General features: G+C 42.6%; 1 protein-coding gene across 4 annotated transcripts in view; it reads right to left on the minus strand.

Annotated features, from left to right (window-relative positions):
• SYNDIG1 (synapse differentiation inducing 1) overlaps window positions 1-27,593 on the minus strand; it is a 203,333-nt gene that overhangs the window by 26,577 nt on the left and 149,163 nt on the right. The window contains exon 4 of one of the 4 annotated variants that reach the window (XM_055131846.1): window positions 25,464-25,481. The exons of the other annotated variants lie outside the window; for them this stretch is intronic. Within the exon in view, the coding sequence (XP_054987821.1) occupies window positions 25,479-25,481 (3 nt within the window). The 3' untranslated portion in view covers window positions 25,464-25,478. Of the gene's footprint in view, window positions 1-25,463; window positions 25,482-27,593 lie in introns of those variants that run through there. 4 annotated transcript variants of the gene reach the window in all.

Here is a 27,593-nt window from a genome sequence, read left to right on the forward strand (position 1 = left end):
TGAAAAAGACCAAATCATTTATATATGACACTGTAAAGAAAGTTAGTAAGAACTCTAACTGCTTTAAAACGAAATGTTACAGCCATATGGTGGGATATTGGGTGGCCATAAATAATCAGGCTGACTGAAGACTGCAAATAAACCATCCCACAAATGGGTCACAAAAGTAAATATTATTATATAATCTACACTATAGAACAATGCAGAAAAAAGACTAAAATTACCTGCCTAAATTCCTAAGTATAGATAATGTTGAACTTTTCTGTTGTTTTTAAAAACAGCTATATTTATCTGTCAATCTATAGTTTAAGGCATTCACAATTTCAGTGGCAGTAAACAAAACCCAAATGGTACTTCAAGTGCCATTTTCTCCTAGATAATATCAGCTGAGGATTCTATTCCTCTTTCAGAGTGCAGCTGAGCGACGATAGCACCTGGTCACTGCGGTAAGGAACAGGTGACACCGTCCCTCCCCAAGCACTGCAGCTGCTGGAAGGCCTCAGAGCTCCACATCTGGATTGTCGACAGGGGCTACAACACTGTCCTCTCTGGTACTGACCGCAGGGGCTGTTTGGTTAAGGGCTAAGAAATGTCACCACAGCTTGTTGCTGGAGGGTCACCTAACTGGGTCATGACTCTTACTTTCATTAGAGGCTGTGAATCCCCATCTGGACAGCCGACACCTTGCGATGGGCCTGATCACACCATGACCACCACCAGCTTCACAAAGATGAGCTTTCCCTGCACTTTGTCTCAATCTTCCCAATGTCCATATTTCTAATTGGGACCTTTGATGTTCTACATGACTATCGGGTGCGAAAGCTCCTCAGTTTTGTGGGGGGATGACCCCAACCCTGATTCTTATTCAGCCCCAGAACCAGGAAACCAAAGATAGCATAGGGCAGCCTCCGACTTGGGTCAGAGCAAGGCTCAGCATGGAGGCCCTCGAGCTTGGCCTTTCCCCTGGCCACCTCTTGGCACACCTCTGCACTGCCCCAGACAAAGTTCATGAAGGATCCAATGCTTACTCTGTGTGCTCAGAAAGAGGAACAGTCACATCCCAAGGTGCGGGTCAGAAGGAGCTTTTCATGGTTGAGCCCTGAGGTCTGCTTTCACATGTAATCTACCATTTATCTTAAAAAATTGCACTTCCTTTCCTCTGTTCTCAGTGTGTTTGTTTTGGGAAGCAATCCCATCCACAGATATTCATCCAGTGGCACATTTATGAAACATGCCCCTTCTATTTTTACCTTCCATCATATTGCTGCTCCTAATACATTTGCATGCTTGTCAGCTATTGGTCCTTCTTTGAAAAGACAAACAATCCCATTCCATGCCTGATGTAGAAACACAAGACTGATGAATACTTAAATCCTACACCCCGACAAGCCCTGTTTCCACATGGGCTCTTTTGCAGTCCTCTGGACTGTCTCACCTTTGGGGAACTGATTCCATTTCAGATCTCTTTCTTCACAAGGTGGGTAGGGAGGTGGGTGCTCTTGCATATGGTGTTATCATGGGAACACTAAACCTTTGACAAACTGTGGCAAGTCACATGATTTCACTCAAGTGAGGTCAGATTTTCCCTTCCAAAACTCAAGTTTTACAGCTCTCAGAAGCTCCACTTCTCCTGGTCAGATAGATTGGTTCAAACTTCCCATAGCTCAGCTCCTTCCCTTTGTTTTTTTTTTTTTGTTTTTTTGCTTTTTGGGTTACACCTGGCGATGCACAGGAGTTACTCCTGGCTCTGCACTCAGGAACCACCCCTGGCTGTGCTCAGGGGACCATATGGGATGCTCGGAATCGAACCCAGCTCGGCCGCGTGCAAGGCAAACGCCCTACCCGCTGTGCTATCGCTCCAGCCCCCAGCTCCTTCCCTTTGGCTAGTCCTTCAAACAGGCAAACAGTGATCACCCCTCAGCCACATCTGCCAGTCTTCCAAGACCTCCCATACAGCAGGGTTCAATGTTGACCCCAGCTTCAGAGGATGGGCTCACTCCTTTGGTCCTGTCTTTCTCTGTCCCATTTATCACTGAAGGGCTTGGCTTAGGGATGTGGCAATTGTTGCTTGATTACACTGCCATTCTTCTGCAGGTGATGAGTGAGTAGTATCTGTTTTCCTTAGAGGACCTGTTTGCTTTTCTCTCATATGATCTGGTTAGGTGGGGGAATGTGCAATATTGAAGGAACAGTCTCTGAAGCTTGGAAAACTGGGAGTTTATCCCCTGGTCGAGCATCTAACCCCTCACGGCCTTAACAGTCTCTAAGATATTTCTCTGATCTTCTTGGGTTTTATCCAGGGTATACCAACTACAGAGTCTAGTGGATGTCTGGAGGTTTCCTGGGGGTGGAGGGAGAGAGAATACGGTGGGCAAAGAGCTTCACTGTGTGTTCCCTCACCCCCACTCTGAGCCCGTGTCTCCTGGTGAGACCTGCACCCCTGGGTGTTTCCTGCTGGGGAAGCATCTGTTCTGCTTTTTGCTGTGTGTTCTGTTTCTAGAACATCTGCCGTCTCCTTTTCCTTCTTTGAAATTTAGGAATGCAATGACTTGGTATGCTCTACATTTAGGAATATCAGCATTCCAGAAGCAGGCCAGGGAATTTGGGGATAGCAAGAGATTTCATGAAGAGGATCTAATGGCTAGTCGGGGACTCTGAGGACAGAGCTCTCTAAATCAGTTCCATGATTGCAAGCATTCATTTTCAGTCTTGCCAGCGCTTACTGCAGGGCAGAGGCTGTCAGAGATGTGGGAAGGTGGGGGATGGGGTGGGAGGAGGGAAAATGATGCTATGTGAAAAAGTGACCTTAAGTTAACAGGACATACCTGCTACCAGTGTGTATGGTGACTTGCTCGTCGTTCACTGGTTTGTCCACTGTGTATTTGTCATGTTTAGTAGATCATGTTTATGTTTAGTAGATCGTGTTTAGTAGATCTCACTGGTGCCCTGTCCAGACCCCCTTTTCAGAAACTCTGCCCTTTCTCCAGCTGCAGGGAGAGAGACTGCTGATGGATCATGGGACATTGCCTTCAGCTATGGGCGGCTGTCTTCTCCAGGGTTCCCTCACTAGAAAATAGTCTCACTAATGTCTGGCTCATAGGGGAAGTTGTTCTCTGTCTCTCTTTATCTCTCACTCTCTTGCTTTTTTTGGCCACACTTGCCGATACTCAGTGGCCTCTACAACTCTGTGCTTGGGGGCCACTCCCAGCAGTGTTCCAAGTAATATATAATGCCAAAGGTTGAACCATCGCAACATGCATGCAAGAGTGCACTCAGCCCACTGAGGATTTTTTTTTTCCCTAAAAGGGGAATTGCAAAGTTTTCTGTAGGATTGACAGAGGCTTTCAAGGCCACCTGCTATCTCCTGCCGCATTCCTGGGCAAGGACTGACACAGTCTCGGTAAGTTTCTTCCCTAATGCTAGCTTAAGATTGCTTCCAACATATGATAATGAAGTCATTATTCCCCCCCCCACAAAAATAAAACCATCTACTTGCATTCTAGTCAAGTGCACCCTCAAAACCACTTTTATTCCGGATATAGGTCATTTGCTATTGGTGTGTATTTTTCTGTCTTTTTTGTTAATGTTATGATTATCATATCAAATTTGATAATTTAAGTTGTTATTGATTCTTTTAAATTCTTTCAAATAAGTGATTGTAGGTTTTATCTTCTGTGCTATTTTCAGTATTAATTAATTTCTTCTCTGATTTTCATCAATCCCTTATTAGTCTGATTTATTTTTATTTTTTTTACTTTCTTAAGGTAGAAACTTAGGTTATAAAATTTTAAATCTTCTAATATATCCATCTTATGCAAAAAATTTCCCTCAAGTGTGACTTTAAATACATATCTTTTTATTATGTTTGTTTTCATTTCAAAAACTTTTTACTTGGGGGGGCTGGGGGCTGCACTGCAGGTGCTCAGGTCCTACAACTGGTTCTGTGCTTAGGGATCACTCCTGATGGTGCTGGGGGATCCATATGGTGCTGGGGATCAAGTGCATGGTCCATGCCTCTCCTGTTGTGCTCTCTCCCTAACCCTGAGAGTATGACCCATGAGTACTGAGAAATATACATTTAAATCCAAACTATTTGGGAAACTCCAACTATATTTATGTCCCATCAAAAAATGGGGAGAAAAAATGAACAGAAGTTTCCTCAAAAAACAAATACAAAAATGCCAAAAGGCACATGAAAAAATGCTCCACATTGCTAGTCATCAGGGAGATGCAAATCAAAACAACAATGAGATATCATCTCACACCACAGAGACTGGCACACATTCAAAAGAACAGAAGCAACCAGTGCTGGCGTGGATGTGGGGAAAAAGGGACGCTCCTTCACTGTTGGTGGAAATGCCAACTGGTCCAGCCATTCTGGAAAACAATATGGACAGTCCTCAAAAACTAGAAATTGAGCTTCCATATGACCCCACAATATCACTTCTGGGAATATATCCCGAGGATGCAAAAGAGCATAGTAGAAATGACATCTGTACCTATATATTCATTGCAGCACTGTTCACAATAGCCAAAATATGGAAACAACCCAAGTGCCCTAAAACAGATGATTGGTCAAAGAAACTTTGGTACATCTACACACTGGAATACTATGCAGCTGTTAGGAGAGATGAAGTCATGAAATTTGCTTATAAATGGATAAACATGGAGAGTATCATGCTAAGTGAAATGAGTTAGAAAGAGAGGGACAGACATAGAGGGACTACACTCATTTGTGGAATGTAGGGTAGCATCACATGAGGCTGACACCCAAGGACTGTAGATACAAGGCCCAAGAGGATTGCCCCATATCTGGAAGACTGCTTCATGAGCAGAGGGTCAAAGGCAGATGGAATAGAGATGGGATCACAAAAATAATGATGGCTAGAGGAACCAGTTGGGATGGGAGATGCATGCCAAAAGTATATAATGGACCAAACATGATGACCTTTCAGTGTCTGTGTTGCAAACTATAATGCCCAAAAGTAGAGAGAGAGTATGGGGAATATTGTCTGCCTTAGAGGCAGGGGTAGGGTGGGAGAGAGGGCTATACCCGGGATATTGGTGGTGGGAAAAGTGCACTGGTGGAGGGATGGGTGTTTGATCATTGTGAGATTGTAACCCAAATATGAAAGCTTGTAACTATCTCATGGTGATTCAATAAAATTTTAAGAATTATAATAAATAAATAACATTATGTGTATCTGGTATTAAAATATTAAAATATGCCAACACACGTTATTATTTATGTCATATAAATTCTAGCTCCTTGAGCTTTGTCCATGAGTGAAAACACACATGGAGCAGACAGAATGGAAGGAAATGTAAAGGAACTTGAATTAGCTTTTGGAAAAACAAACTCTTCCTTCCTTGCTTTTTTGTTCTTTTGAGCCACTCTCAATTTTGCTCAGTGTTTACTCCTGGCTTTGTCCTCACAGATCACTCTTGGTGGGCTCAGTGGTGGGGGTGGTGGGGGCAATATGAGGAGATAGGAATTGAACTCATGTTAGCCATGTGCAAGTCAAGTATCTCACCAGCTGTTCTATCTCTCTCCTCCTCTTCCTCTCTTTTATTGTGAGAAGCCTTGATATTCATGCCACCCTAATTTTTTTGCATTGTAAAAAACAATAATTTCTATAATAAAAGTGCCTCTCTGACTAGGAAATTAGGAAAAAAATAGTAATGGACTTGACTCTTGTTTTATTTCCAGTCTCCTTCCAGAAAATGACTTGTATCGAGTTCTTCCTTCGAGTCAGTCCAAAGAGGCAAACCTCTATCTTATCACCTCCGAAGTGTTGAGAAATCAAAGGAGACATTATTATATCTGCACAAGCATTTGCTGCCTCTAGTATCCTTAACAGCAGCACAGGTCACAGAAGAAGCTGGAAAAAAAAATGGGAGGAATCAACCTCCTCAACTTCAAACTCTACTACAAAGTGGTAATAATTAAAACAGAATGGTACTGGAACAAAGGCAGAACCACAGACCAATGGAAAAGGGTGGAATATTCTGACACAGCACCCCAAATATATGATCATCTAATCTTTGATAAGGGAGCAAGAAATGTGAAGTAGAGCAAGGAAAGCATTTTTAACAAATTGTGCTGGCAAAACTGGACAGCTAATGCAAAAAAATTGACTTAGATCTCTACCTATCACCTGTACAAAAGTCAGATCAAAAATGGATTAAAGACCCCAACATCAGACCACAATCGATAAGGTACATGGAAGACAAGATCGGCAAAACCCTCTACGGCATTGAAGTCAATGGTATCTTCAAAGATGATATGCCACTGGCCAAGCAAGTGAAAACAGAGATAAATAAATGGGACTATCTTAAACTCAGAAGCTTCTGCACCTCAAAAGAAACTGACCAGAATACAAAGACAGCCTACAGAATAGGAAAGGATATTCACCCAATACCCATCAGATAAGGGGTTGATATCAAGGATATACAAGGCACTAGTTGAACTCCACAAGAAGAAAACTGCCAACGCGATCAAAAAATGGGGTGATGAAATGAACAGAAACTTTCTCAAAAAAGAAATCCAAATGGCTCAGAGGTACATGAGAAAATGCTTTACATCACTAATCATCAGGGAGATGCAGATCAAAACAACAATGAGGTATCATCTCACACCACAGAGACTGGCCTACATCCAAAAAAACAAAAGCAACCAGTGTTGGCGCGGATGTGGGGGAAAAGGGACCCTCCTTCACTGCTGGTGGGAATGTCGACTACTTCAGTCCTTTTGGAAAACAATATGGACTATTCTCAAAAAATTAGAAATTGAGCTCCCATTTGACCCAGTAATACCACTCCTGGGAATATATCCCAAAGAGGCAAAAAGGTATAGTAGAAATGACATCTGCAGTTGTATGTTCATTGCAGGACTATTTATAATAACCAAAATCTGGAAAAAAAGATCGCCCAAAAACAGATGAATGGTTAAAGAAACTTTGGTACATCTACACAATAGAATACTATGCAGCTGTTAGAAAAGATGAAGTCATGAAATTTGTATATAAGTGGATCAACATAGAAAGTATCATGTTGAGTGAAATGAGTCAGAAAGAAAGAGACAGACATTAAAAGATCGCACTCATCTGTGGAATATAAAGTAGCAGAATGAGACACTAATACCCAAGAGTAGTAGAGATAAGAACCAGGAGGTCTGCCCCACAGCTTGAAAACTGGCCTCACATGCTGGGGGAAAAGGCAGCTGAGATAGAGAAGGGAACACCTAGTAGAGAATGTTAGGAGGACCCACTTGGGTTGAAAGCTATGTACCAAGAGTAGACTATAGACAGAACATGAAGGCCACTCAATATCTCTATTGCAAACTACAACATCCAACAGGAGAGAGAACAAAAGGGAATGCCCTGCTGCAGAGGCAGGGTGGGTGTTGGGGGTTGGGGTGGGGGGGTGGGAGGGATACTGGGAACATTGGTGGAGGAGAATGAGCACTGGTGGACGGATGTAAATGAAATGCAAACATGAAAGTTCATACATTTGTAACTGTACCTCACGGTGATACAATAATAAAAATTAAAAAAAAAAAAGAAAGAAACTGAACTCTGAGCAGGGAATACCCCAGGTGCCTGCTGAGTGGAGGAAGCACCATCCAGACTTCTGCCCTGGGGGATACTTACAGTCTCTTTGCCCAGCCTAGACCTTTCCTACCTATTCTGACTAAGGATCTTTGTGCCCTAATAAAGGTCAAGGTTGGTTGTAGGTTCCAATAAGTGATTCCCAGGCTTAACATGATATACTTACTTAGCCTCCAAATAAAGTCCTATGGTTCACACTTCAAACTGGTGAAAAGGAACAAAACAAAATAAAACAAAACTGAGGATCACTGACTCTCTACCCACTTCCACCTCCTTTCTGAAGGCCTAAATTGGAGGGCATTTCAAACAAAAGCCACCACCCTTCTCCACTCCCCAGCCCACTGTCTAAGGTGTGACCTGCATTTCCCAGCACCTGAATGCCCAAGATCTGCATCTTTGAATAGAAGAACAGTGTAATTTCTGCATCTTTTTAAGGAAGAGCCAAACTGGTCAAAATGAGGTCATGTGTTACCCTGGGTATCATTTGATGATTTCCCTGGTTACTCCCATTAAGGAAATACTACTTTGAAACGTAACTTGGTCATTCTGTTGGCTATAGGGGACTGATGTTTAGGGAAAAAAGCAAGGCAGAGAAGGAAGAAGTGAAAGGAAAAAAAGTACAAGACTATTTCAGAAAGAAGGAAAGGTCACTGTGGCTATTTCTGATATGTAAAATATTCCATTAGCATTATCATTTGGAGGAATTAGCATATGCATGGTGAGAAGGAATATTTTAATACAGAATACCATTCCCCCCCCCAGTTTCAAAAGTTAGGAGCAGAATACAAAGGGGAAAAATTAGTGAAACTTCTGAGGTAATGAAGCCTTTTTCTCTGCAGGGGCTTTTTGTGAGAGTAACAGGTGAACAGGAACATCACTTCTGGGGTCAGAAATGACCCTGGCCAAAGAAGGGACTGGATCTCTCGAGTGCACTGATCTTTCTGACTGGATGCAAGACCAACTTTCTGGTGTGGCCCGGGACCACCCCTCTTTGGAGCACCTCAGTCTCTCCACAGCCCTCACCTGGGCAGCCGGCCAGTGACACTGAGAGCCCCAGAGACCAGCCCACCTCAGAGAGAAAAACACAAGATTGCCGTCCTGTTCTAGACCAGAGCCTGGGGTCTTAAAGGGGAAAGGGGCTTCTTTTGCCTGGATTTGGAAGGAAGGAGGGGTTGTTTGATCCCTTGCAAACACCCAGCACCCTCCCCTAGGTCACTGTGTACCTTCTGTTGATGGCCATGCTGCTTCGCCTCCCCTCAGGAATGTTGCCCCAGGGACCCACCCAGTGTCCAGAGTGAATTCATCAGTTGTCTGTTTTCTCACTTCTGTGTCGAGAGGAGGGGGCAGGGAGACATGGCTCAGAAAGGCTGGATGCTGGCAGTGCAGAGAGCAAGCCTTGGTGGAGTGTGCAGGCATGCTTCCAGATGCCTCTGGGTCCTGTCAAGTCTCACCCTCGCCAAATGCAGGCAATGAGAACAGGAAACACAGAGGAAGTGATCTCTCATGTCAGATGTCAGTCAGGGTTATTAGTGAGGCTGCTGATGAGAGTCAAGAGGTGGGAGCAAGACAGTGAGGGACCTCTGGGGCAGCAGGAGGGCAAGGCTATTTCCCAGGACAGCGCTTCTGACAGTGAGTCCCCAGGCTACAAAGCACGTTTCCGGCATGGGGTTGGCGGGCGGGGGGGTGGGGTGTATTTCAGGAATCTGTTTTCTAAACTTCAGGACTTTCAGAAACTGGTGTCTGGGCCAGAGTGATAGTACAGTGTGGAGGGCATCTGCCTTGCACACGGTCAGCTGGGTTCAATTCCCAGCATCCTATATAGCTCCTTAAGCATCACCAGGAATAATCTATGAATGCAGACCAGGAGTAACCCCTGAGCACTGTAGGATAACATTAGCTTGTGTTTTCTCCCTGGACGCAGGGTGCTTAGGTTTATTGGGCTACACCCATCACAGTACTCCCGAGACACTCCCTTTCCTCTGTTGTATCTGTAACCTCTTCTCTGTGCTCTGCTTCCCCAATGAGTCAATCACCTTTTTCCCCTAATCTAACTCTGTTGACTTGTAAGGTCAGATCCTCCTAGGAAACTGGATTTGTATTTGTAAGTGAAATTGCATTTCTCTTCTTACGTCCTTTGCATAGTTACTTTAGAGCAATGTCTTTTTTTTTTGTGTAGACACAGCAACACAGTTAATGCTATACTTTTGTAACTTGGGAGTTAATTGACCCCGAATAATATTCACTCCTGGGCAATAATTTCTAGACTTAAGCCTCAGTTACCCTTAGTTCTTAGCACCCCAAGTGCAGGGTCCCGACAAGGGACTGGATGAACCCAGGGATGTGAGCTACCCTGGCATTGAAATAGGCCATACCAAGCACCATAATACTTAACTATAAGTTGATAGTCGTGAACAAATTCTATCATAATCCCAAGAGCAACAACGGTATTAGGACCCTGATAGGGTTAGGAAAGACTAATCTGGCCTGAGCACTGTAGTCTGAAATCTATAGTGAGAGAGCCACCCTATAAGCTTAATGTATTTCTTACTGTGTCCATAAAAATGACTAATATTATTAAGAAATAGAATTAAGGTAAATGTTTAAATGGTTGTTGGAGTAAGGAAAGGAGAAACACACCCCAAGATTATATTTCGCCCTTAGGCGGGTCATCTTGCTGGATGAGAATTTGTCCTAGGAGAAGCTTCCCCTGAGGGAATGACTTTACATCTGTTGGTTGTATGACCATGCCTAAGTGTAATTTCTACCCCAACCCCTCATGATTTAAGGATATAACTAAGCCTGTAAGAATATCAGAGAGAGGAGAATCCAGGAGACTTGGGAAGAGGAGAATCAGAGAAGGATGGAGGAGAATAGGAATAGGATTGAGAAAAGATTAGAATAAACTGTAACTGATCACCAACCAGGCTAGCCCTCATTTCCTCCATCTGCCTACTGCCATCTGCCATCCAGGGTGGGGAAAGAGGCCTGAGACCACCGAACATAGGCCACAGGTGGCAATGTGGCTTGTATTCATTGGTTGAATACACCAGCACTACTGGGTGTGGCCCCAAAGCCAAAAGAAAATGAAATAATAAAGAAACTGGTGTCCACTTCTGTGGGCATGAGAAATCTGCCTAAGGGCACAGGGACTCTAGTGGTAAGATAGAGAGAAGCACCACTTGGCCAAGATCTCTGGGGCCGTGGATTCAGGGAACATGGTTCTATCTCTTGATGTAATAAACTGTTGCAAGTAAAGAGACTGCACTTGGCCCATGCAACCCCTGACACCAAGCCTTGCAGCTCTCTTACACCTCTTCACAGTGCATGATTCACAGAGGAAAAGCAGAAATGACAACAACAACTGAGAAGGGCTCAGACAGCTGGATCTCCTTAACAAGCCCCAGCCTCTGGTTTTGGGAGCTGGGGGCTGGCAAGCAGAGACCTGCTGCCCTGCGTCTGTCACTCTGCACCCTCTAAAGGGCAGCTGCCTTCCCTCAACCCCCTAATCACCTCCCCCACTTTCTCCTGCTGGACCCTGACACCTACAGAGGGTAGCTGCACACCGTGAAGAGGGATGGCGGGGGGAACTGTAAGGTTGTTGTGTATCAATCATGTGAACTTTGCCCAAAATGGGGAAAAACTCCAGAGCTCTAAGGCAGAAATAGAAGGAAACATGGGAAGCCATGAATCAAGACATAGAGATTGTGCACATGGAAAATTATGAACCAAGACTCCTATCACAAACCATGCGCAAAAGCCATTCAAAATAGATTAAATACCTTGATAATGGGCTGGAGCAATAGCACAGGGGGTCAGGCATTTGCCTTACACACAGCTGACCTGGGCTTGATTCTTTCATCCCTCTTAGAGAGTCTGGCAAGCTGCAAAGAGTATCCTGCCTGCACTGGCAAGCTACCTGTGACATATTTGATTATACCAAAAGCAGTAACAACAAGTCCTAAAATGGAGATGTTACTGGTGCCCGCTCAAGCGAATTGATGAACAACTATACAACAGTGCTACAGTGCTGCTTTGATAATAGATCTGAATCCATAAATTACAATGAAGAAAACACAGGCAGGAACCTTCATGACATTGAATCTAGAGGCATCTTCAATAATTCATACCACTAGCTAAGCAAATGAAAGAAAGATAAATAAATGGGATTATATCAAATTATGAAGAGAAGCTGGAGATATAGCATAGTGGGTAAGATGCTTGCCTTGCATATGGTGAGATCAATTTTTTTTTAAATTTATTTTATTGAATTACCAAGTGGAAAGTTACAAAGTTCTCAGGCTTATATCTCAGTTACAAAATGCTCAAACACCCATCCCTTCACCAGTGCCCATATTCCACCACCAATAAAAACAAAAACAAAAGCAAAAACAAAACAAACAAACAAACAAACAAAAAGGTATAGATCCCACCCCTCACCCCCCAACCCATCCCATACTTGAGTGATAATTTCACTTCCTTTTCTCTTTACCTTGATTACATTCCAGATTTCAACACATAACTCACTATTGTTGTTAGAGTTTCAAAACAGACTCACTATTTTTGTTGGAATTTATCCCCAATACAGCTCTATTAATAGGGAAATATTTGATAATAAGTTTTCCACTGATGAGAATGAAGAGATAAAATGTCACGCGGCCGCGGTCGCGGCGCGCGGTTTACAATTTCTGTATTATAGTAATTAAGTCCGCGAAGATTTAAGTTTGAAAATGAATCATTTCCCTTCCTGGAACAGCATGTAGCCAAAGTTAGTTCACAGTCTCCATACATGGGTGCAAGCACTTGCTGGAACCCCAATTCCTAAAGCTGTCTCTGGTTCCCGCTCGTTCCACATCCACCGGGTCTGCAGAGGCATGGGCACCCGGGCCGAAAACCTGGCCGGCCGGAGCCGAGCCACCGGCCCCGGCTGGGGCTGGCCCTGTAGGTGGGATCAATTTCAATCCCTGGCACCACATAGGGTCCCATAAGCCCTGTCAGGAGTGATCCCTAAGCAGAGAGCTAGGAATAAGCCCTAAGCACTGCAGGGTGTGGCTTGAAAAAAAATACAATTTTTTTTAAAGCCTCTGCACTGAAAAAGAAATGATGACCATAATAAAAAGATAGACTGGGAGAAAACATTTGCCCACTACTCAACTGACAAAGGGTAAATATTCAAGATATATAATGCACTTATAAAATTTAACAACAAAAAGAAACCTGGGTTGTTAAATAAAAAAAACATTAAATAGAAAAAGATATGAACATAAACTTCCTCCAAGAAAGTATACAAATGATGAATAGCTATATGAAAAATGCACTGCATTACTCACCATCACAGGAAATGTAAACTAAAATGACAATTTGGTATCTTCTCACATCCAGCAATACTTGCACAAATCAATAAGAACAAAAAGTAACTAGTGTGGGCATGGTGTGGGAGAAAAAGAGCCCTCAGAAGTGCCTATGGAAATGTCAACAGGTTCAACTTTTTTGAAAAACCATCTGGATGCTTCTCAACAACTAAGAACTGTGCTTCTATATGATCCAACAATTCCACTTCTTGGCATCTCAGAAAAGATATTTGTGCTCCCATGTTCATTGCAGCTTTATTTGTAATAGCTAGGGTCTGGAAACAGTGTTCAAAAATGAGTGTCCAAGAATAGATAACTGGATAAAAAACTATTATGTGGACATATATCAGTATATATCATATATATGCATATATAAACATACTCACAATGAAATACTAAACTATAAGATGAAATTACACAGATTGATACTTCATGGATGGAATGAGAGGTATCATGCTGAGTGGGTCAGCCAAAAGGAGAGGAATTGATACAGAATGATCTGTCGTTTGCAGAATATGAAGAAATATACCAAGGATATAATATATGGCCTATGACAACAGAATCCAAGAAGTGATCTTTGAAACTAAGTTTTGAAGGGTGGAGGGAACACTGAAACAATGATAGAGGGATAGAGTGAAGCAGAAACTCTGGTAGATAATATGGTGTTGGAACACTATATAAAACTGTTTCATGATCTGTATTGTAAATCATGGTGCCTGGAAAAAAAAATTTTTGAGAGAGAGATGGTGGCACTCAACAGGTGAGAAAGAGGTTCCGCTGGACGAAAAAGGTAATCAGAATGCCTGGTGGCCCTTCATCTCTGGTGGCATGATGACCACTAGAAGCAGGCAAAACTTTGGTCAGAATAGATCTTGTAAATTTATAAAATAAAACCAAGGATCAGAGTAGGCATCAAATATATTCAAATAGATTTTAGAAAAGACTTAATTTTTGTAAATTTCAGTTAAGCTTTGTAGTGTTAGGGTAGGACCCAAGACTTGATACACATGAATCATGCACTCTATTGCTAAGACACAGCCCTGAAAATAGTTTAAAAACCACAATTGTGACCAAATCAACGTAGGCACAACTTTGTTAAGAAACCAAACAGTAAACCACTGGGAATTGCTTTTTCAGTCTGACGAATCTAAAAGGGCTTTCAGATCTTTTAAACTACGGTCCTCTGAAGATGCCTGGGACTCTACTGTGATGAGTCACAATGGTGTTGTTGGTTGCTGACATTCATAGTTGTCAAGCAGATAAGTTAAGTCTGGTGAAAATCAACATGTGGAAGGTAAACAAAGCACCTTTGTCTTCTATACTCATGTAAGCTCCTGGTTCCCAGAAGCTTCCTCACGGCTAAGGCAAGCGTATGGGTATTCTTGGGGCTCTCAGGCTTTTTTTTTCTTTTTGGTTTGTTTTCTTTTGGGGGGAGGGCACACTTGGTGATGGTGCTCAGGGCTTATTTCTGGTTCTGTGTCCTGGGGCCACTCAGGGGATAATATAAAATCCCAGACAGAAAAGCCAATTCAAACTGCATCAAAGCCCTTAATATTGGAATAGAAACTATAAAGGACATTGGGGAAAATATAGGCAGAAAACTCCAAGATTTTGGCTTCAAAGATGCCTTCAAAGACCTAATACCACTGGCAAATGCAACACAATAAAAAAATAAGTGAGACAACAAAAAGTTAAAAAGCTTCTGCATGGCAAAAGAAACATGAACTGAAACTAAAAAAGAGCTAACTGAATGGAAAAAATTGCATCACACAAGCTAAGATAGAAATGTGAAGTGACTGAAAACCATGGAGCTTCCTGGAGCACTGTAGCATTTCTCTATGGGAAGGACCACGGGCCGTGAGGGGCTCCAGAGAAGATGCCATTACTGAACTTGACTAGTCCCTGGGTCAGAGCTGTTTCTAAGGAGACCTTTGCTCTCTTTCCACATCTGAGCAACCAGGAGTCCTATAATTCTAGAACTCACTGTCTTAACATCTGCATTTGAGTTGATTTTGAGGTGACTAGTTCCTGCAGCCCTCACTACAAATACAAAGCAGAACACAAGGGGTTCGCCACAGCCTGGTCTCAAGGGCCCTGGAATGCTGCCACAAGTTCCAGCAGCCGTAGACACGGATCCATGCAGGTGTCCAAGATATTCTGCAGGTGTCCCTCAAAAACTCCATGCTATTTTACATTTGACCAGGGAAGAATCACCACAAAGAGTGCCATGTCTAAAAGGAGATAAAAGGAGAAAGAAACACAAGGAGTAGACAACAGACGCTCTGCAGGTCAGCATGGCACATAGTCTGCTATGGGAAATTTTTAGTTCTACATTCAGGATCTGTTATGTTCTATGTCTGAGATTACCGAAATTCTAAAAGTGCCAGAAAAATCCTAAAGTAGATCAAGGAAGCTAAAAGGCAGTGTTTTAGCTGCTATCTCTGCAGTGGTGAAGCCAGGCCCTATGTTCCCCATTTCTCACTGTGTGGCTTTTTATGGTGGAAGTGCACATGACAACATTATAGACACCTTTAAAATATCTACATCTATAGCTGCCTGATGGATGTTGGAGCTAGCAAAGGATTTATGTCAGGAAGAAGGATATTATTACCTTGTGTCAATCTCAAATGGAAATGCCAGAGAGAAATCAAAATTGGCCCTAGATTTCCATGAAAACTAATAATGTATTTAGCAACCATGACTCATCATAAGCACTCTTAAATATGTACATCTGGTTTGCATCAATATATCTGTAGGTCGTGACATATAAAATCAGCATCCTCCAACTAAAACGGTGCTCTGAATAGCAAGTCAGATCTGAAGCCTTACCCTGTACCTAGTGCAGGAGGGAGTGGGCAAACACTGACCACCCTAAGACAGCCGCATCCCCGGCACAAAGAGCCCAGAAACCTGAGTAATGCCATGTGACTGTACAGGAAGTTATTCTGCTGCGGCTCCTACACATGTCTGAGGCGACCCTTTGTCACCTGCCAGTGTTCTGCTTGGATGTGTTTCCTAGAAAGGTTCGAGGAAGGCTGAACTCAGTCCTAGTAAGCGTGACTCAGTGGTGGCCAGCAGCAGAAGGTCACTGAGGGAAACAAAGAGCTCCTGGCACCAAAATACCTCTTTAATTTTTAGGGTGCAGAGGGCCTTGATCTTAAGAGGGAGGAAAAGAAACATGAACAAACCCACGTTCTGAGGCTCTAGACACATCATCTAAACACAGAATGATTGCCCCTTTGGAAGTGTCATCTTAGGCAAGTCCTAGGGACAGATGGGGGATTGCAAAATTTAATAAATGGCCTGTTTTAACCTTCAATTTTGAACATGCAGGCATGGTTGGGCTCTGCACTTGAAGTATTGTTATGTGGGTTTCACTGATACAGACAAATGATTTTGAAATCAAGACACTAATTACTGAGACAATTCATCACCTAAAAGTGAAAAAATTAATCTGCCCAGGATACTCTGGGGGAACAAAGCAGACATGATATATTTGTTCTTCTACATAAAGAAACAAGTTAAAATCAGTAACTTAACTGTGGAATAGATTCCAGAGGCGGGGAAATAGATCAAAAATTGGATTTGTCTTGTCTGCACCAGATCATTAATATTCATATGGAATTGTTTAAAACTAGCAGTTGCAAAACAGCTCTCAGAAGCTACAATCAGCATTTAGATAGACATATGGACATGTAGATGGGGGTAGAGAGGGAAAAAAGGGAAGGGATAAAAGGAGGGAAGAGAAAAAAAGGAGGGAGAATAGAGGGTGGGGATCTCTCTGGATCCCTTTGATAGCTACCATGACGCCACTGCATTTTGTTACAATTAAGAATCTATCCATGAAGCATCCTGGGCCCATTCTTCTAGGGATGTGTTTCAATTCTTTTATCCATAGTCACTGTTGTTCCTGTGCCTGGTGGATACTTGGGGCTGCACAATTTCCTTCCCATAACTTTAATTTATAACTAACTCACATGGAGAAGCTGAGGTGGGCTTGTTCCAGTCCTTCCCACCCACTCTTCCTCTGGTATATTCTCAGTCCTCTTCACCACTCCATACCTGCTGGGGCTGGGACATCTTCTGCCAGGCCTTTCTCCCCCAGCTCCAGAAACGATCTGAGTCTTTCATAGTTACCTTAAAGAGCCACCTCAATCTCCGTCTCTGTTCCCTTAGAAGACCTATGTCTCTGGTGAGAAAATCAGTTGAATCTATTGCTAATTATGAATATGCTAGTGTCTGAGATGTATTCACTGAGTGGTATTTAATTCAATACTGTCAATCAAGGGACATTTATAAAAAGCTTGAGGATAAAAAAGGGAGATAAAAAAATACACTAGCCAGCCTGCAGTGCATGGAAGACACAATGATCAGTTTCATGTAACATATCTCTTCTAAGTGCACAACCTTGAGATGAAAGGAATAGCAAACCTTTAGAAAGACTATCACTCTTGCCATAAAGTTTCAATAACAGCAAGGTTTCAATCACATGAAACAATGCTTTGTTTTTATGAGATAATTGTTTAGAAAGACAGGTGACAGCTTCTGAAAACCCAAAGCATTTTGTTTCAAATGCCTATCATGAATGGTATACATCACAGTGGCTCAAAAAACAAAAACTGACTCAAACCCAACAAAGCAAAAAGTAAACAAACAATGTCTGATGCCAGGGATGTAGCATAAAGGTAAGAACACAGGTCTTGCAAGTGTGGGAGAACCTGGGTTTGATCCCTTGCAACGCATCATACCCCCACCACTCGCAGATGTGGATCTAGTGCCTACTGAGCACCCTGAGCAGAGCATTGCACGGTAACAAAAGCAACAAAAATGAGTAGCAGAAAATAAAAATATATCCAGGGAAATGTCAAAGTGAGAGCAGGGAGACACAACACAGCAATTAGAGTTCGCATATACTGTGATGATCAGTCTGTCACTGTCACTGTCATCCCATCGCTCTATCTATTTGCTCGAGCGGGCACCGGTAACGTCTCCATTGTGAGACTTGTTACTGTTTTTGGCATATTGACCACGGGTAGCTTGCCAGGCTCTGCCATGTGGGTGAGACAGTCTAGGTAGCTTGCTGGGTTCTCCTAGAGGGGTGAAGGAATGAACCCAGGTAGGCCATGTGCAAGGCGAACACCCTACCTGCTGTGCTATCACCCCAGATCAGTCACAGATATAAAATAGCTCTGCTTCCTACATTCAAGGGAATTACAAAGTCTGAAAATATTGACAGGTAATTGACTATTATACAATGAACTCTGCAGATGTGAGAAAGAGGAAACAAAGAAATTTTAGAGCTGATAAACTTAAAAGAGCTTATTATAACCTATTAAACCTCTGGTAAACGGTTTTTACAGAATTTTCAGTACAAAGTTGGAACTATCAATCAGACTTTTATACCTTATGAAAACAACTGCAGGATTTAAGTAATAAAAACACTTTTTTTCAAACAACACGAGACAATTTACAACCTGCATTTTCACAGTAGAGATTCTAAAGAATGTTCTTTTGACAAAAGTAGTTATTCAAGTTGGTTATAGATTCAGTAAAGAATTAGAAACAAAGCAAGTGGATTGTGTGTTTATATAAAGAAATACTAATAGAAAACAACACTTGTCTTTTTTAAAGCTTCTGTGTTTATCTGCCTGCTATCAATTCATCTATTCATGCATCCATGCACCTTTTTATTTATATTCCTCAAAAATAAAAGGATTAGTTTATACTTTAAAATATTAATAACATTTATTATTTATATGAAAATGACAAAATTCTAGAAAAATACAACTTTTTCAAAATTCAGTATACAGTATTCAAAGCATCACAGAAAACTTAACCTGCAATTTAAAAATCCTTTAGTAAAAAAAAATCTCTGGACCAGGTAACTTCACCAGTGAGAATTACCAATGATTTAACAAGCACATAATTTCAATTTACACAAATTTTCAGAGTAGAAAAATGGAAGTATTTATAACTAGTATTCTGCTACCAAACTTGAAAAAGAAATTGCCAGAAAAAATAGTAGTCTCTCTGAGCCTAGATATGAAATTTCCAAGCAAAACAAAAATGTAAAAAATTGACATCTAAAACATACAACTAATTATGGTTTTTCTGTGAATGCAAGGTTGGTTTAACACTGTCAAATCAGGGGTCAAGGAATAAACTCTTTTGGGGGGGAGGGTATGACTCTTTGGGTCACACCTGGTGATGCTCAGGGCTTTCTCCTGCTTTGCACTCAGGAATTATTCCTGGCAGTACTCAGGGAACCATATGGGAAGTTGGGGATTGAACCTGGGTTGGCTGCATGCAAGGCAAATGCCCTCACTGCCATTGCTCCAGCCCCCCAAGGACTTAACCCTCCAGGTTGACCACATGCTTATCATGTGGACTGGCCTGTGTTCAGTCTTTGGACCTACATGGTCCACTTGATAATGGCTGGGAGCAACCCCCAAGCAAAAATCTGGGAGTATCACAGCATCAGCAGGTGTTGTGACTTCCAAACAAAACATGCAATGAAATATAATTTTCCATATTTCAGATTAAAGAAAGCATTCATTATTTTCTTTTGCACAGAAATAATCTAATACATTCAACATCTATTCATGAGTTATAAATGAGTCATGGAAAACATCCTACTTAATAATGAAATGTTGAAAATTTTCCCTTAGAGACCTAACAAAAGATAAGATTGTCAGTTACATTCATCATAGGTCTTATAAATGCCTAGGTAGAGGGAAAGAATTAAAGTCTTAAAAAGCAAACTAAGGCAGGGAAAGTAATACAGCTGTGCAAGGAGGTTAATCCTATAGAAGACGTGGCTGTGGTCACTGAGTGCCGAGCTGGGGCTGTCGCTAGAGTCTGGGGCCACACTTGGCAGTGTGCTTTCCACACAGGGTATCAGCTACCAAACTCGGATTGGCCCTGTGCAAGGCAAATGCCCTACTCCTCCTATCCCTCCAGCCCCTACATGCTCGACTTCTAGCCCTTTCTGTTACAAGGTGAACTAAGGGAGTGCTCCAGTAGTCAGATGCCACCGTGTCTAGCTCAGGGCTCTGGCTTCCAAGACGACCTGGGCCAGACCACTTCTGGTGGGACCGGGGGCAGGGAGGGCAGTTTATCAGGCTCTGCCCTCTGGGCTTGTCCTGCCTGGCTGCCCTGACTCTAGGGAGGACTGCCCGTACTACCTGTGGGAGCAATGGTCCAAAAGTCCTCCTCTGGTCCCTTCCACTGTTGTAGGAAATCCTGCCCAGAGAATCCTGTGAGAAGCGTCACTGGTTATGCCGGGAAAGTGAAGGTTGGTAGGATAAGACACTACTCCTCCCCCCTCCCCGCTCCTGCTCCTCTCCCTCTTCATTCTGTTTTCCTCTCCTTCCTCTTTCCCTCCTTTCCCATTGTTTCCTTCCCTTCCCTCCTTCTACCCATTCTCTTTTTTCTTGTTTGTTGGCCTGGGTATGTGCCTCTAAGGATAGCCCTAGCACCCCAACCTTGTTACAGGCCATTGTCCTAGGGAGCCAGCAGACCTTAGTCCAAGAGTTCTAGCTCCTCTTCCCCCTACGCAGGTTACAAGTACAGAGGTCAAGACCCATTAAATGTGGACGACTAAGTGTGTAAACAAAAGGAAGGAAGGTGATCATTGCATCCATCTGACAGGTCTGGGGGCAGGATGAGAACACAGAAACCACATGAGTTAAATGCCACTGACCTATTCTGTATGGGTGGGGGTTAAATAGAACAAAGACCCAGAAGCAAAGAAGGAAAAAATCTATATGTCGAGTATTAAGAAATAATGCTCAGAGTCTCGGGCCGGGGCCAATACTGGCTTGCACTCCGCCGAGATTCGACCCGGGTGGCCATGTTTTTGCACGGCTACTTTGCTGCTGAAGGACCAAGATCCAGAGCCAGCTACAATACTTCTGGTCCCAGCAAGTGCTTGCAGCCATGTCTCTAGACTGTGAATTAAGCCTTTGCCCCATGCTGGCCAGGAGGGTAAATATCCTTCTTCCTCAGTTTTTCTCCCTTTTGGGGGAAGAAGCAGCATGGCATCCACCATATTATGGGACTTTTAAGCAGGTATGAACTTGGTGGTGTGGGAAGGAGGAAAAAAAATGTGTTTTGAACTTGAAACAGTGGGACGCTTGGGCAGTCTCAGGACAGGGCCAATACCAGCTCGCGCTTTGCTGAGATTCGACCCGGGTGGCCATGCCTTTGCACGGCCGCTTTGCTGCCAAAGGACCAAGATCCAGAGTCCAACTACACTACTGCTGGTCCCAGCAAGTGCTTGCAGCCATGTCTCTAGACTGTGAACTAAGTCTCAGCCCCATGCTGCCCCAGGAAGGGAAATGATGCAATTTCCAACATAAATCTCCCTGAACTTAATTACTAAAATACAGAAATCCTAAACATATCTCTTCATTCTCATCAATGGAAAATAATAATCAAATGCTTCCTTGTCAGTAGGGCCGTATTTTTGGGGGGTAAACTCCAACAGCAATAGTGAGTTGTGTGTTGAAACTCCAACAACAATAGTGAGTTTTGTGTTGAAATATGGAATGTTATCAAGGTAAAGAGAAAATGAAGTGAATTTTTTCAGTTATGCAGGAGGGGGTGGAGGGTGGGGGGTGGGAGGTATACTGGGGTTGTTTGGTATTGGAATATGGGCACTGGTGAAAGGACGGATGTTTGAACATTGTATAACTGAGACATAAGTCTGAGAACTTTGTAACTTTCCACATGGTGATTCAATAAAATAAAATTTTAAAAAAAGAATACTTTATACTAGGATAGGTACTTTCTACTTTGGGTAGGATATTTGCCTTGCATGTGACTTAGCTGGGTTTGATCCCCTTATCCCATATGGTCCCCTGAGCACTGCCAGGAATAATTCCTGAGTGCAGAGCCAGGAGTAATCCCTGAGTATCAATGGGTGTGACCCAAAAAGAAAAAAAATACTCACTACTAACTAATTACAAAAACTTGATTCATTGGTTAAATGTGTTACTTTATTGAAGACTTAAAATTTTTATTCCAGATTTGTTATGATAGTAAAAAAAATTTTTTGTAAAATATTACTTATATGTGAATGAAAACATGCAAATAATGTCACAAACCTGGTTGGGATGCTGTGGTGTCTGTTTGGATTTTTTCTCAACTGGAATTTTAGAAACCTCCTGAACACTAATATATCATTTCTTTTTTTTTCCTATGGTTATGATTCCAAGGATTTCAGTACTTGCATCTGTCAGGTTTCTGGGGCTATAATTTAGCAAGTGTATTTAGTATCTTTCCTCTGATACTTACTTAGGAACGTATATATTTTGTGAAGTGGAAGGAAACACTTCTAACTTCTTAAATACAAACTACCATAGATTATCATCTCTCCAGTGTATTGTTCCATTTCGTATTTTTTCATTTAATAGCTTAAATTTGCAACATTTATCTGAAAACTTTTGTTGTTTTTGTTATAGTTTTATGGATCTGCTCAGTAATTTATGTGAACTTGTACCTTATGTTAATAATAGAGATTTTCTGCTCTTAACAAATGACAATGTATGAAAACCATTGTATAAAACTTATTAAAAATAAACTTTGTTAAGTTAAAATTTCTTTGAACAGTTAACCAGTAAAAAATCCAGCAAAAAAAAAAAAAAAAGAAACAATGCTCAAAGAGGTTTCACATGTCATGATTAATCCTCTTTCAAAGGAGAACTGGCAAAATAAACATGCAGATTAAAAAGAGTCTTATTCAAGTTGCAGAGGTCAGATATCTTAGTGATGATTAGAAGTCCTCAATGCTTTTTCTGCTCCGTCATTTCAAATTCACTAAACAATATACATTTTTAAAAGAGAAACCCCTCCTATTGTGATATTATGAACCTGAAAGATATATGTGATTCAAGTTTTGTTGTCCTGGCTGACTGTTTTAGAACATCCGAGGACTGATCTTAAGTGCATGATGATAGAAACAGAACCCACCTTTAGACTTGGTAGTCTAAAGGAAGTGAGACATCTTGATGGAGATTGTAGAGATCTGGGTCCTTTCTAGAAAAGGGCTTGTAAAAACTGACAAGTACCCTGTCATGAGCAGTCAATATAGTTATCCTAGGTAATGATGAAGCAGAAGGAGGGAATATTTAAGTGTTACAACAGTGATGGTTTTCCGCCTGTATTCAACCAAGTCCCTTGTTTCCCTTCCTCTGCAGAATTTGCAGAGCCCCTTATTTACAGGAGAAAGGGCATAGCCTAAAAAGCACTTAACTATGTTTTCGCTGTAAGGGAAAAGTCAAATTCAAGAGCAGTAAGTGCCTTTCATATATACTATTACTCAGGACTCTCTTCTATAAATTAATACAATTCTAAGGGAGTCAGATAGGGGTAGCCCAGACATATCCCAAGGAGATAAAATGAGGGTTGTTATTTCACTATTTCCTTCAGAATCCATTGGCATTCTGTCTGTTCTATCGTCTTTCTTTGAAGAACCACATGTCTAGAATAAAACCCAGGTTTCCCTAAGGCACAGGCTATCTTAGGTGGAATCAGTAACCAATCACCAAGCACAGCTCAGAAGTAGGCAATGACTTGGGTTGAAACTGTGACCTGGGGGCAGCGGCTGGACTGTAGGATGACATTACTTTGTCCTCTCCCCCCCTTTCCACAGGAGCTTGTCCCGGTTTTTCCTGGAGTTTAGGCTTACCCAGTCTCACCCATCAAAGTGTTCCTGAATCTCTCCCATTCCTTTGTTTAGCTTGTAATCACTTCTCTATGCTCTCTTCCCCAAAACAATTAATCCACTTTCCCTTAATCTGACTCTGCTAATTTGTAAGGTCAGACCTTCCTAGGACACTGAATATTATAACATTGCCTTTCTCCCCTCTTTATGCCTTTTGAATAATTTACTTTAAAGCAATGTCCCTTTTGTATAGACATAAGAAGACAATATTATGCTTTTATAACTTGGGATTTAATTGGCTTTGAATATTATTCATTCCCAGGCATATGCTTTCTCCACTTAAGCCTCAGTTGCCCTCAGTTCCTAGCACCCCAAAAGCAGGGTCCTGACAAGGGACGGGACAGATCCAGGGCAAGCAGTGAGTTATGTGCTACCCTGGCATCGAGATGGGCCTGGCCAAAGTGCCTAATTCTTAACTATAAGTTAAGAGCTTGATCATAGACAAATGCTGTCATGATCCAAAAGTAATGATGAGACTAGGACCCTGCTAGGGATAGGAAAGACTGATCTGGCCTGAGCACTGTAGTCTGAGATCGAGATGGCCCCTGGAGAGCAATTCTATAAGCTTTAATGCATTTCTTATTGTGTTTATACAAAATGATTAATATTATGAATGCTTATATGTTTGCTGACTGAGGAGAGGAGAAACACACTCATGGGACTCTGCCCTTGGGTGGATCCTCCTGCTGAAAGAGAATCAGTCCTAGGAGAAGCATGCCCTGAGGGAAAGGAACCTCAACCCTATTGATGGTGACCACACCTATGTGTAGGCCCCAAACCCCTCATGCTGGGGGGATTTAACTAGGCTGTAGGAGTGGGTTGGGGGGCCAGATCCACAGACCCAGAGAGAGATCTAGAGCTGGAAGAGAAGCAGAGAGAGAGAATTAAATAAACTGATCAAGCAACCAGTTTGGCCTTCTTCCTTCTGTCGCCTGCCCTTGACCGATAGCACACACAGCGGTCACAGAGCACTGAACGTGGGTGGTGAGACAGCCCACCCAGGCACGCCAGCTGTAAAAAACTAAAGCACGCCGAGGGGCGTGTGCACTTGAGGGATCTCCGGGGCGGTTCTGTCTCACGGCCCGCGTTTGGTGAGACTGGGATAAGCCTAAACTCCAGGAAAAACTGGGACAAGCTCCTTGTGGCAAGGGGGGGAGAGGACAAAGTAATGTCATCCTACACGGGACTTCTCACCTGAACATGTGGACAGCGCCATCCTCCACAGGGGCATGTTGCATGAGCAACGTGAGTGTGCAGTGTGCTCACCCAAGGGTAGGGCCACACACAGCAAGCTCATGGGGCTCATCCCTCCCGGGGCCCACTGTCCTGGCTCCCTGCCACTCCCTCACACCCAGCCTCCCTGCCCTCCTGACTCCACCTCCCCATATCACAACTGATCTTTCTCCTCCATCACTGTGTCCTGCGTCTTGCTTACAGGTCCGCTTGGGCAGGTTTGCCATCCTGGCACACCCCCTCTGCCTGAGGATGTGCACCAGGACAGTGGCCACTGAGGTCTGGGGGTCCAGCAACAGTGGATACCTGCTTCCCTCAGATATCAAAACCCCGCCCTGCCCTCCCCAGGTCTTACCTCGTGGCTTCTCCTGTTGCCTTCAAACTCAACACCTGCTCCTTTAGCCTGGCTGCCTGAGCTGTCTAGGAAGGAGCTCTGAGAGGCCACCCGCAGCCTCGCCTGGGTCTCCTTCAACAGGGTAAGCAGGCACTCCACCCTCCTGCTCCAGAGCTTCTCCCCAGAAATGCTCTTCCACCAGCATCCCCGCCTGCAGGGGGTCATCTTCACTGCATGCAGAGAGGACACAGTTTTTCACACTCAGACAAAAGTAATAATAATCATAGCAATATTGGTGAACACTACTATTACTTTACCACAATTTCTTCCTGTTTACAACAAAATTCTTCAAAGGGATGACTCGACATACCATATATAATTATTCTTCCTTACTCCTTAAATGAATTTTAATTGAACTACCACATATAGGAAACTATATAAGAAAAAAAAAGTGACATCCAATAAGTAAATGCATTTACCTTCCAGCACCCCACTCCCTCCTGGAGCCCATGTGCAGTGTATTAGTGCTAAGCCAGGACAAGTTTAAAAAACAACAACAATAACAACAAATGAATCCAAACGGCTAAAAACTGCCCTTCTGGCTTTAGTGACCTTGCAGTTGAGCAGAGGCAGCCCCCAACCCCGCCGCTCTCCCTCTGCAGCTGAGGCAAGTGAGATGGGAATGGAGACATACCACAGTATTATGCTGATTCCAGTGTTGAAGTTAGGAAGTTAATATCTAAGTGCTAAAAAGTTTTTTTTTTTAGTTTATTTTTAATTAGAGAGTCATCGTGAGGGTACAGTTACAGATCCATACATCTTTGTGCTCATGCTTCCCCCATACAAAGTTCGATAACCCATCCCTTCACCAGTGCCCATTCTCCACCACCAGTAAACCCAACATCCCTCCCCCCCTCCCCAGTCCCGTCTCCCCCCACCCCACCCTGCCACTATGGCAGGGAATTCCCTTTTGTTCTCTCTCTCTGATTAGGTGTTGTGGTTTGCAATAAAGGTGTTGAGTGGCCATTGTGTTCAGTCTCTAGTCTGTATTCCGCCCGCCTCACCCTTCCTCCACATGACCTCCAACCACATTTTACTTGGTGGTCCCTTCCCTGAGTTACCCAGAATGAGAGACCAGCCTCCAAGCCATGGAAAGAATCTCCTGGTACTTATTTCTACTATTCTTGGGTGTTAGTCTTATAGTCTATTATTCTATATTCCACAGATGAGTGCAATCTTTCTATGTCTGTCTCTCTCTTTCTGACTCATTTCACTTAGCATGATACTTTCCATGTTGATCCACTTATATGCAAACGTCATGACCTCATTTTTTCTAACAGCTGCATAGTATTCCATCCAGAGTTTCTTCAACCAGTCATCTGTTCTAGGGCACTCGGGTTTTTTCCAGATTCTGGCTATTGTAAACAGTGCTGCGGTGAACATATAAGTGCATATGTCACTTCGACTATACTTTTTGGCTTTTCTGGGATATATTCCCAGCAGTGGTATTGCCGGGTCAAATGGGAGCTCAACCTCTAGTTTTTTGAGAATCGTCTATACTGTTTTCCAAAAGGGCTGAACTAGCCGGCATTCCCACCAGCAGTGTAGAAGGGTCCCTTTCTCCCCACATCCTCTCCAACATCGGTTGCTTTTGTTCTTTTGGATGTGTGCTAGTCTCTGTGGTGTGAGGTGGTATCTCATGGTTGTTTTGATCTGCATCTCTCTGACGACTAGTGAATTGAGTATATCCAAAAAACAAAATATGTATTTGTGGTAAAAAATAAATTTAAAGCATGAAGTATTTTGGCAGTAAAGTTTTGTCTCAAGAATTATGAAAAAAATAGGAGATTAAACAGAAAACTAGAACGAATACTTAATCTTTGTACTAAGATAAATATAAACAATCTAAAACTTTGTTTCCTTTCTCGATATTTTGTGATTTTCACTTTTTTTTGGGGGGGTCACACCTGGGAATGCTCAGGGGTCACTCCTGGCTCATGCTCTCAGGAATTACTCCTGGCAGTGCTCAGAGTAATGCCGGGGATTGAACCTAGATTGGCCGTGTGCAAGACAAATGCCCTACTAGCTGTGCTATCACTCAGGCCCCTGTATTTTGTGATTTCCAAGAATTGTTTAAAAAATATAAGCTTAAACTGCATATGTAGCTATTTGAGTTGTATATTGGAGCTTACAAATAGCTACTGAAAAAGTCCAGAAAATGCCTCATTTGGAATACTTAGAACAAAGTGTTTGGTAAACTAAAAATATTCTACAAAAGATACAAATCAGGAAGATAATCTAAAAATGTTACATAACTTTCAAAAATTATTAGGGGATATTAA

This window comes from Sorex araneus, chromosome 3 (assembly GCF_027595985.1).
Source record: "Sorex araneus isolate mSorAra2 chromosome 3, mSorAra2.pri, whole genome shotgun sequence".
NCBI classification, from domain to species: domain Eukaryota; kingdom Metazoa; phylum Chordata; class Mammalia; order Eulipotyphla; family Soricidae; genus Sorex; species Sorex araneus.